The following is a 12,218-nucleotide window of genomic DNA, read 5'->3' on the forward strand; positions in this document are numbered from 1 at the left end:
TTAACACTCCACCCTGCTCTCATGCCCACATGTCTGTCCTTGGCTTGCTGCATTGTTCCAGTGAAACTCAACGCAAACTGGAGGAACAGCACCTCATCTTCCGACTAGGCACTTTACAGCCTTCCGGACTGATTATTGAGTTCAACAATATTAGATCATGGACTCTCTCCTCCATCCCCACCCCCTTTCCGATTTTCCCCCTCCCTTTTGTTTTTTCCAATAACTTATATAGATTTTTCTTTTCCCACCTACTTCCATTATTTTTAAGTGTATTTCCATCCATTGTTTTATCTCTACCTTTTAGCCTATTTCAATCCCTTCCCCCCACCCCACCCCCACTAGGGCTATCTGTACCCTGCTTGTCCTGCTTTCTACCCTTAATTAGCACATTCCTTTAGATAATATCACCACCTTCAACACCTCTTTGTCCTTTTGTCTGTGACATCTTTTGGTTATCTCCACCTATCACTGGCCCTCTATCCAGCTCTACTTGTCCCCCCCCCCCTTAAACCAACTTATATTTCTCCTCTTTTCTATTTTTAGAAGGGTCATGAGGACTCGAAACGTTAACTGTGTTCCTCTCCACAGATGCTGCCAGACCTGCTGAGTTTTTCCAGGTATTTTTGTTTTTGTTTTAGCTTGCTAACACATTGGGTTGAATTTTCCGCTTAGTTTTCAGGCGCATGCCCGACACACTCGAGCGTGAAATAGCGCACATGATGTCGGGTGAGTGTCCCGACCTCATCGCGCACCTGCACAATATTTCGGTCGGCAGGTGTGTGCAAGAGTCGGCAGTGCGCCTGCCGACAATTAGGAGGCCTATTAAGGCCATTAAAGTAGCAATTGACGGCGATTTTTCGCTGCCATCCAAGTTATGGTTGGCGAGCGGGCGAATCTGCCAGGCGGACTTTGCCTTTTTGATGCAACCTCATCCAAGGGCGGCATGAGGTGTCCGCTATTAATTAAAAATGTTTGGGCACAATTTTCGTCATCTATATTTTCATTGGGGGAGTGAATCTGACGTGTGGACATTTTTTTTCCCGGCAGTTTCAAATCTTTATTGATTGGTTTTAAATTCTTCAGCTCCCTGAGGCAGCTCTCTGCTTTCAGGGAGCTTTCATTTGCGCGCTCCCCCCCGCACCCGCACAGACTTCAGCGCTTGCCTTGCCCTCCTCCCGCCCCCACCTCGGCAGCGCTGAGCCTTTCAGCGCGCATTACGTCCATTCCCTGGCCGCTCCCAGGCCTGCCGGCCTGAAAATTCTACCCATTAAGAATGGCAACCCGCCCAAAGTATTAGAGAACTTCTGGTACCCATAGAACTGTCCGTCTGCAAGAACCAGGAGCGTGGGGGTGGGGGTGGGGACGGAGGAACTAGAAGTCAGGTGCTGTTTGCTTTGCTCTCAGTGCCTTCTCTCTTTACACTTTACATCTGTTTCTCAAGTTCAGTTTGTCATCTGTACATCAAAAAGGTCAAATGCAGGTGATCTGACCTCAGTCCACCCAGATAGCCACAATACAACAGCAACGAAAAGTTTATTCATGGAGGTGAGACATCAGAGTTGTCACTGCTGACAGTTACGGACCTGAACACAAACACACTTTGGAGAAGATGATCACTGTAGCACATGGGCCTTGTCAGAAAGATGAAAAACCATATTCTGGGCAAACATTTTTTTTATTTATGGTAATGCCATCTATACACTGTACATTCAGTCACTGTGTCCATTGCAAACTGTGGTTTTGCATTGCTATTTCATACATATCTCATCAAGTCCTTTATTTTACAATATTACTGGTGGAAAGGGCAGGGAGTGGAACAGTGATAAGGGGCATGGGGAAAAAGACAGACAGGTACACAGCGCAGTGGATAAATAAGCTGAGCAAGTTCTTTGTTTAGGCATTTATAAACAAGAAAGCATACATTTATTATTACATAAAAATATTCTAAAGAATGGAAATTAAGTTGCTTATTTTAGCAGCAGCTTATGTACGAAAAATCAAATATAAATATGCTGAAATGCATAGGTAACACGACTGTAAGTCCTGCTGGCTGATGTGAAAGAAGAAAGCAGTAAAAAGTCCCAAATATAGTGTCATTCAAGATCAAATAACAATTATTCATGGTTTTTAAAAAATTATTTCAAGGAGAGTAAAAATCTGATGTTTTTTAAAAAAAACAGCCTTTTAGGATGGGGGAAAATTATTAAAGTGAGATTTCTCAAACACCAATAAAAAGACAAGGGTTGAGGGTGGTTGGGGATGTGTGTGGTAGGGGCGGGGTAGAGGAGGAACCCATTTAAAAGGGTTCCCTAATAAGCAATTACTGACTGCAGTAATTCAGGCAATAACACAATCAATTAACAGGACAACTATGACGTATTAAAGAGAGAGAAAAATGTAGGTGAGCACAATATACACTTATAATACACAGCATAAAATGAAAACAAGTATTTACAAGTTTTTTTGTACATTGGCTAGCTTGTAGTGAAGCAGTTTAAAATGATTACTGGGTTTTTATGCCAATAGGTCCCCTTGAATAGAAGGCTCATGGCTTTTATTCAAAGCGTTGAGTTTATATTTGATTTCCATTTTTAAAAAAATCCCTTGTTACCATATGGAAATAACTGGCATCAGTTGACCAAACAATAGCCAATGGGAATAGTAGAATCAAAATGGAGACTGTGCCATATAATAATAGATTATTGCATTACTGTGCTGTAAGGATTAAAATACTGCTTTATGTGTTATGTATACATTACTTAAAAAAAACACGACAACCCACGCACGCCACACACAAAGAACTAACCGGTATAAAAAAAAATAATAAAAAAAACTACATTAACATAAAAATATGAAAAACACTATATTTTGCTGTTATTATTGTTGTAATCAAACCCTTTTCTGCACTTTTCTCTCCTTTGCATGCAAAACTCTACATGATTCAACTAATAACTATTTGAACAAAAAAATATTTTTCCATCAAGTAACTCTGGACATTATTGGTGTAAAAACCCAGCTGTAGTTAGCTGCCCCTCAGGTATAAAGCATTATTGCTGAAGAATGTTCTCATTTAAAAAACTTTTTCTCCTGACTTTTTTTTTTTTGCTTTTTTTTTCACAATTTATTTGAAACTCTAAAGTAACGTGAATCGTCACGACTGACTGAACAATAAGCGGCTTACAAAAGAACACAGAACAAAAAGACATTTCTTCTGCCAGGAGAGTCAGTAACTACTAATGTACCACCTCTCCTTTTTTGCATTACCGTATCAAACAAGAAAAAGTCAATAAAACAGACTGCATGAGACACCAGGAAAGGAGAGATAATGACATATAAGGCTGATTTTTTTGTTGCATATTATATAAACATAAAACCCCTTAAATATACAAGTTTTAATGCCCGTTAAAGAGTACTGTATGGTAGAAATATTGAACTCCATGCATATGAAAGATATTGAGTTTTCTCATTCAGAAAAAAAGATAAAGCAGAAATATTCCACATAATTGCATAAATATGATTATGCTCCATTTGCATTGCACTCATAATGGGGGAATTGTGTTTTTTTTTGTATTAAAATTTTGTATTCACACAAGTGAAGCTGGTTCCCATGAAGTACTGGGATTGTCACAATCCAGGGTTACACCCTTACAAAAGTTTACGACGTTCATCCCATTTCCTCCAGATTTTCATTTTACATCATACACAACCCACAACTCTTGAGCGGCCCTGACAATTCTGAATCTTAGCTTTCGTTTGTACCTAAATTCTAAAGATCCACCTCTTAAATCTCACAGTAACAATGGTTATTATACTGGATTCATGCAGAATATCTTAAAACGTTTTTAATTCTTTTATTCATTCCATGTGATAAATATTTTTTTTTTTAGCCTTATTAATGAAACACAGTAGCGGGTGTCTTTTAAGTATTAAGAGAGAAAAACATATGAATGTAGTTTATATCATCAGAGAATTACACTAACATCAGATTACTAGATCTTATTGGGTCCTACACTAGGGCTTTGGAGAAAGTGCAGAGGGTACAGAACATATGTATGTGATATTTTTGTCACCATCATTCCCACCACTCCCATGTACCCCCCTGCACAGTTCAAAACTGTTTTGGTTGCCATACAAATTCTCAGCAGAACAAGCCAAGGTGGATAGCTCAGTGCCACAGAATTGTAAGCAGGGGGTCTAGCTTCATGCTGCGGTTCCCCGTTTTGGTTGGGTTTACCTAGGGTGGGGACGGTGGTCCACAAAAATCAGACCACGTGTCGGTGCTGCACGCCTTGGCGACAGTGACACACGACTGTGTGCAGATCACATTCCTGTTTTGTTGCTTAGATAATGGAGCACAGTTCTTAAGTGGGGGAAGAGGGGGAGAATGGTTATAGTGGAGGAAAAACAAATCAAATGTGTGTGAACAGGGAAGGGGAAAACAAAAAAAAAAGTGCAGCAAACAAAAAAAATCATAGTTCTTGACTCCTCTAAGATGGAATACCTCATATCTGTTTGGTAATCAAGCTGAGTGCCTAAATGTAGGACTGCAACAGTTCATACAACTGAAGCAAGGAACAGCAAAGGATAAAAAAAAATACAGAACAGCTTCCCCTTGCACCTTTCACCCCTCACGAAGTGAATTAAAACACAACAAATTCCTAGCCGTAAGAAATTAACTAACGAATTCAAATTTGTTCTGTGCAGAAGTTGTGTCTATGTGAATTTAGCCCTATTGCAGCTTGTTTAACAAAAGAGATGTCTGCTCGTATAATAAAGCAAGTAGTCCTATCACTGAACTTTAAGGGAGCACCATGTATATCATACTAGCAAGGTACCCAATTGATCCTGTACTCTGCAAATGTTAGCTCAGCGAACAGAATGAATTACTGAACAGTACAAAGCAAAAAAAAACAAAATAACAATCAAAAAACAACAGAACTGAAAAAAAATACAATAATACCAGTGAACAAATGAGCACTGTAAATACTGTGAACAGAGTAAAGCAGCCATTACAAAAAGCTGCTTTTATTAAATTTATTGGTTGCGAAAGCCTGTGTTTTGGAATGGTGTCCCAATCATAATGACTTATTTTGCTGTTGCATGTAATCTCTTAAACAATTGTCCCAGTTCTTTTTGTGATATTGCTCTCTTCCTCCATCCATTTTCTTCTATTAACTGAAGTGCACTGGAACTAGAATTGCATTCTGAACACATCCATTTATCACTACTCTCAAACAAAAACACAAACAAAAACAAAAAACTTCAAGTCTTTCTGTAGAATGCTCTGTCACTGTTAAGGCCAAGCAAGTTTTCACATCCCCCACCAGCTGAAAGTAATCCAACTAAAGATGAGGGTCGGGTGGGGGGGGGGGAATGAAAATGTCTTTGAAAGTCTCCACCAGCCATTTTCCTTTTGTTTAAAAGGAAAGGGGTTTGTAGTAACGTTGTTTCATGGCTTCTCGTCTGACTCATGGCGAAGTTCTCGAAATCAAGAATAAAATGGAAAGTATTGGGAGCATCAGCAGCCTACACGACAGACAATCCTGGGGAAACCGCACAAGAAATATCAAGGGAGAAGTAAAATTTTCATAACAACTGCACATAATTCAAACTTGGTTTAAAATCAAGTCTTCTGTTTTCAAAACAGTTTTTTTTTGTTTCTATACTTCAATAGCTTATTACAAAAGTAGAGTAGAATTTGAAGAGTTCTGTAAATTAACCAGAGAAAGTACTGTTGCCCCCTCCCCAACCCTTTTTTGTTCCTCCTCCCTTTTTAGTTTATTTGGTACTACAATTGACAGTTGTCCAGGAATCCTGTACACCGTACGATGCGCTGTAGAGAAAAAAATAAATTTTAGAAAAAAATTCCTTGGTGCTGTCACTAACCGCAGTAAAAGTATCTCAAGAACGGCTTAGTATTTGAAGTCTGGCAGGATGGCAGGCACGTTTTCTGTGCTGTGTTGTGTCACTTAGGGGAGGGTAGTTTCAGTGCATATCTGAAGTAACATTCTTTCTCCGAAAACAGTCAACTCTTGTATCCTCCGTGTGCATGTATGAATATGTACACATACATTCACACACAAACACACAGTTTTATGTATCTTCTTTTAAATTTCACTGTCTTTTGAAACCACTTTGCTGGTAGTGGAGTTGCATGGTTTCAGCCAGAGTTGTTCCTGAAGCTCTTTCACCATTTTTTCCAAGTGTTCCCGTGCCTCTCGCTCCCGAAGGAGGTCTGCGCGCAGCTGTTCCCGATCCGCCTCAGCATGCTGTAACTTGACCTGCAACTCTTCAATCTGAAAAATACAAGTACAATTGAATAAAACAAACCTGCTGATTCTGTATAAATTATATGCATTCTATCCAAAGACAAATGGCTATTTTATCAGCAAAAGGTGCGTGATGGAAGGTCCACTGTATGAGTGGAAGAACACTGAGGCACAATATTGCTACTTATTTTATGGGATTGACTTTAGGAAATGGACCACATCTTAAGTGATCATTATCAGTAAAGTATCAAGAAGAGTGCATGTTTATAATGAACATGGTATAGTACACAGATCTATCACTTGTCCTAATTTGTTCATTTCATCTTACAGTATTATCAAACTAATAGTTACATAGATACCTTTCACTTGAGCCAAGGAATATTCCTTTGGTGATGGCAATGAGCACTGGTGATAACTTAGGATAATTAAGGAAGGTTATCATGCCTGGTGTACATGTTGATGCCTGGTGGCTCGAGGAGTAGAATGGCCTACTCCTCTTCCTAACATTCCTATTAAGTGACTGTTCACCCATTGGGGAAAATCACCTATGTGGCACTTTGGGGAACAGCTGTGAAAATATGGCGCTGTTTTGCTTCGTTCTGCTCCTAGAACTCTCAGTGTTCATAAGAGAAGAGCTCTTGTGAAAAGTAAGGCTTCCCTGTAGTTAGAACAGGGAATGAACTTCATTGTAATCTGATGAACGGTAATATTATCACAGCGCTGAAATCCAATGTAGATATGTGCTCCAAGTTATGGTAAGGAACAGAACATAAATACAAGAGTTCAAGATGTCACCTTATTAATGGTAAATCACCTGACAGCTGTTTCACGCTTCTGCATCTAGACACATTAACCAGGTTTACACACACATTCCATTCTTATTTTTTAAAAATTAATTCTCAATATAATTTTCAAGACTGGTAATAATTTTGTGGCCATATTATTGAATAGGAAAGCATTTTCACTCCAGAGACTGTCATTTCTTCTACTATAGAATTTGCTTTCCTTAGCTTTCAAAAGATTAACCAACTTTGGGATCTACTTTCCTGTTACAAAAAAACTAAACTGTTCCCACAAAGAACATGAAATGCAATAACAGGGCCAGCAACATTCTCTGATTGAGAAATATGCTGTACCGCAAGTCATTATGACAGACTAGTTGGTTACATCTTGGTTATCTGCAACAGCTACTGCAGATCTTAAGAGCCTTTGGACTCTTGTTAGCTGTTTCCCCCCCTCCCCACCTGCTATGTTTAGCATGGTCTTTTCCTCACAAGATAATTGATGTGTCTGTGAGGGTATAATTGGCTTGCAACCGAGGATACTAGTACAATATTACAAACAATCCTCAGCTCAGCTGTAACTCTAGATCAGGCCTGTGCCTTAATACTTCAGTGCTGCTAGCTTGACAATTAAATCTTAATTAGAAGAGACGGCAGCCAATACAACACGTAGAAGAAATAGGTGAAAATGGTAATGTGAATAGATGGCAGAAAAGCTTAAGTGTTGCTGGCAGGTGTAGTTAATGTCAGAGATGTCGTCATGGGAGTATTTAATTATCGTACCTCCCTTCTAATCTTGCTTTATTATTATTTTGCCATTCTTTTTAGAGCACAAACCATTACCCATCCAAAAGGGAGAACAGCAGGCTGCCACTGCTCAATGACCAGCTGTTAGGAAGCATGCCAAAGTGAGTAGCCAACCCATCCTCCTCCTCTCCCTGTGGGAGCAACAGCATCTCCTGACCATGACTGAAAATTCACTTTGCAGCATCTTTCAATCCAACAAAGAAATAACATCTGTGAACCATAAATAAACTAAAACAAGATAAATACTTGCAATAGATGAACATTTTCCTTTCAACATGACATTAACACAGCTTGTGAAACTACAGGCCGTGAAACTGAATGAAGGAGGGTATCACAGCTGAGCCTGATCTTTTTCTCACCACACCTCCAGAGTGACATGTACTTTCAGCAGGGGCCAGTGGACAGCAATCAGGGCGGGAACTCAGGGGTACTGTACTGAGGCCAACTGCCATCGGCCAGCCACTGATGTAGATGAGATCAGCTAAATCAGCACAGATCAGGGATCTAACCTGGGGCCTTCCTGGTTTGTGTGATTCAGTTTCTGCATCTTAAAAATACAAACTAACAACAGAGCAGTAACATCTTGATTCTTAACTAATTCTGCTCTAGATTCTCTATGACTATTGTATCAATGCCTGTATGTAATGCATATAACTGTGGGTAGATATATATATGTAATACATGTAGCTACTACATTATACACAGTTATTATCCACATTCCACATATAATCTCAACATTTGTTGTACATATCTAAATCCCTGTAAAAGTTTCAAACCAGATTCAGAAAGGTGTGGGTTTAAATCTGGCTCCAGAACTAGAGCACGTAATCTTGGCCCCCAATTTCCACGATCCACTAGAAGAGTGCTCTTTATTAGAGAATGCTGAAAGTTCCATCGTAGCACAGTAACCACCTTGAACATTATCTTAGGCAAGTTAAAATGTAACGAGATAGCTCCACTGAGAAAAGGGTGGCCTAGTGATTCTATTCTAATTAGTTACATATGCCTTTGATGTGGTTTCTGTACAAGCAATATACACTTAGATGTACACCAGGTTATTCAGTTTCAAAGCAGTGTTTCACAAGCTGAAGCTCTGTGATAATGTGATTAAAGAAAGAAAATTTTCACTCACTGATAGTATTTATTTTGCTCATGTTTCTTTACCTAATCCTTTCCATATGCTTTTCTTTGGGTGTTGTGTGAGAAAGACACTGTAAACACTGCAGTATAAAACACAGCTGGACTGCACAGAATGTCATCCATTTCCCTCAACCAGAAATGTACTGTGGGTGACACCCATGTTGCAGTTCCTACTCAATCTTGTTTAGTCTGGCACACTCACCCTCTGCAACTTCCCATGATGTCGAAATGGAAATCTGCATCATTTCCTCTTTCCTCATTTGATTGTTAATGTCTTGAATCTGCACTACTTTCCCCATTCCCAATATTTTTTTTCATTTTTGGCAGTGAGTTGGCAGAGGAATGTTGAATAGTTTTGCAATTTTAACCCCTTCACACCTCATTTTATAGCTATATGTACTATTTTATCCATAATTTGTATTACAGGACATTTTGTTTCTCCATGGGAATTGTGAAATTGGGCAGTGAAGCGTACTTCCACAAAATAGATTTTTTAACCTGGTGATGCAACATGTTGCATCAATGCCCTGCACCCAACTGTATAGCTGAGCCCAGCTTTACATCCAATATCTGTTCCAAGCCAACAGAGGATGCATCAAGTTAGGACGAGTGTCTTCCCCACTGAGAAGGCAGGGAGAGGGATTTTTTTTTAAACTGGATAATGAGGCTTCCTGCATTGCTTGGTTGGTAAAGTGAAAATGCAACTAAGATGTGAAGACCCCTACCTCCTCTCCCCTCACCCCACCCTCAACACCCACCTCTACCTGGGTTGTGCCAGCTTAGTGTCGAAAATAGCCAGGATTCCTAAGGCCCTGCACTGGGAAAGGCAATTGGTGCCCCTAACTTGTCAGCTATGTTCACAAGGGTCCCAAAGCCAAGGTTTGAGCGTGTCGGCATTATTTTTGGGTGCGTATTCGCATTGCGCTGCCCACTTCACACTGGACACAGATACAGGTTGAAGTTCTCCAGCGTACGGGTCTAACTCCGATTTGAAGAATGCTATTTGTAAAAGGTTCTGGAAGATGCCAGTTAAAACGTGCCAGTAGCATTAGAAATTGAGGGGAGGGTGTGGCAGGTCGGAAATGATGAAGGAGGAGACATCAACCCTTGTCCCCCCTCCCTAGCTAATAGTGATATTGCACTCAAAAGCAAGAACAATGATGCTGAATTCCTCCATCCAGTCAAGAGAAGGAAACCAAGCTCAGAATCAACAAGGTTGATTCTCAAGTTCTCAATCAGAATACCCTGCGCTCAACAGATCTTAGCTGACCTTATCAGGGTTCCTCAGAAGTATCGAGACAGTGGTTTTCCTGTTCTCGTAACTTTTAGTTTGTCAGCCAAAATGTAATAGAACATTCAAGCATTGCTTTTGCAATCTAAAGCATGGTCACAAATAAAACAAAAACAAAAAGTGTTAGTGTGTACTCGTGTTTAAAAATAACACCAATCTTGATTACTCTACCATAATTACCTGCGCTGAATATTTGATTCTCAGTCGCCCAGCCTCACAGCCTTTGTCACAGACCCGGATTTGTTTTGCTTGTTCTAGTTCTCGTTTTAGCCTTATCCGCGATTCATTCGCCTCCTTCATTTTCTTCTCGTTCTCCGCTCGAAGACGCTCTATCTCTTTCCTTAAGTTACGTTTGGCCTCCGTTGCTTCGCGTAGTTTCTCTTTCTTGGCAACACGGAGAAATTCAAGTTCCTACAAAACAAAGGATTGTACAGAATTCAGTTAAATGGGAAAGTAAATTGCGTTTTACTGAAAAGCTAACCTTACAAATTAGTACACAAGCAAAATACTGCAGATGCTGGAAATCTGGAATAAAAACAGAAAATATTGGAAATGCTCAGCAGTTCAGGCAGCATCTGTGGAGAGGAAAACCGAGTTAATGTCTCAAGGTCTGTGACCTTTTATTTTCTGTTTTTATTTCTTACAAATTAGTGCTTATGTAGGAAATTCACTTTCCAAAGGGTGGAGGATCTCCACATATTAATTAGCCAAAGGTAGGTTCTTATGTTAAAACAATGTGAATACCAACACAAAGGCTCTTTCTTCCCACGTGGATCACTTATGTCATGTTTCAGATGACTAATTATTTATTTCAAGAGTCTGCAGTCTAGAATCATTATACTGTAACTGTTGTTGCCATCTAACATTGATGATGAGGCTCCAAGCAGCACTTAAGTGGATACCTGAAAACTCCAAATACAACTCTTGTTTTATCCTGTTCTGTGTGTTGTTTGTTCTTCACTGGAGGACCAAAATAGGTAGGCACTAGTTTTCCAACCTGATAAGTTGTGTTCTCAAAACCCACACAAACTTAGTTCCTGGGTGCTATTGGGAGCTGTTACCTTCACGTTAGACTATGTCATGTAACTGTTGTTGATAGAAAAGTGCCCAAGACTGAATTAAATTAATAGACTTTCTTCTGTTTGTAATTACAGTGGTCATTGTGTGGTTGCGTCTCATGCATGTAGGTGTCGTCATTTAGATCATCAGATTGTTGTCCATCAATGGATGAAGCCAGTACAAAGGAAACAACCCTTTTTGTTTCTTAGCTGTAAGAAATGAGACAATAAAGACAGCACTTCCCGAAAGCAACACTCTTTTCATCCCCTCAGCCAGGAGCCATAGGAAATCCTTTCTTTCTGGTAATATCACTTCCCGTACAAGACATTATAGACTCAAGAACTGGATGGACTGGCCAAAACAAGTGCCTGATATTATACAGCACGGTAGTTCCAGTAAATAAGCATGCCAATATAAAGTATTGTGCGCTACACTGAACACATCAATCAGTGGATGTTGTAGGTACCTCTGGGGGCAGTGCAGACATTAACAGCATGATAAACATCAGTGAAGTTGCGGACAGTTACGTTTCTTGACTGTAGCTGGAATGAGCAGTTCAGTCTGCACGAGTACAAGCCAACGTGGTGGCTTTTTGTTTGATGGCTTCTAGCTACCTCGGCAGCCATCAGGGAAGGTGAGTCAGCCCAAACAAAATTGCAATTAATTATGTGAAATTATATTTTTTGTTGCTTGAGCTATTGCAGGAATTCTTCTCCAATATAAGCGAGACCCCAAGGCAACATTAACAATCTGCAATATAAATATTGTGTACGAGGCTATTTTAAAGCACGTCTAACTGACCGCTCAATTGTACAAATACTGCATTCTGAACCAGACTGGTGCTTCAGGTATTGTACCGTCATACTGACT

At 39.8% G+C, this 12,218-nt stretch overlaps 1 protein-coding gene across 1 annotated transcript in view; it reads right to left on the reverse strand.

The window, feature by feature from the left end:
• Positions 1-1,656: 1,656 nt before the first annotated feature.
• Positions 1,657-12,218, reverse strand: part of LOC144673883 (ski oncogene-like) — a 187,536-nt gene continuing 176,974 nt past the window's right edge. Inside the window, exons 6-7 of the mRNA XM_078535519.1 lie at positions 10,470-10,700; positions 1,657-6,296 (exon numbers count right to left, since the gene is read on the reverse strand). Coding sequence (XP_078391645.1) covers positions 6,108-6,296; positions 10,470-10,700 — 420 coding nt within the window. The 3' untranslated portion in view covers positions 1,657-6,107. The remainder of the gene's footprint in view (positions 6,297-10,469; positions 10,701-12,218) is intronic.

This window comes from Cetorhinus maximus, unplaced genomic scaffold (genome assembly GCF_964194155.1).
Source record: "Cetorhinus maximus unplaced genomic scaffold, sCetMax3.hap1.1 HAP1_SCAFFOLD_508, whole genome shotgun sequence".
NCBI classification, from domain to species: Eukaryota; Metazoa; Chordata; class Chondrichthyes; order Lamniformes; family Cetorhinidae; genus Cetorhinus; species Cetorhinus maximus.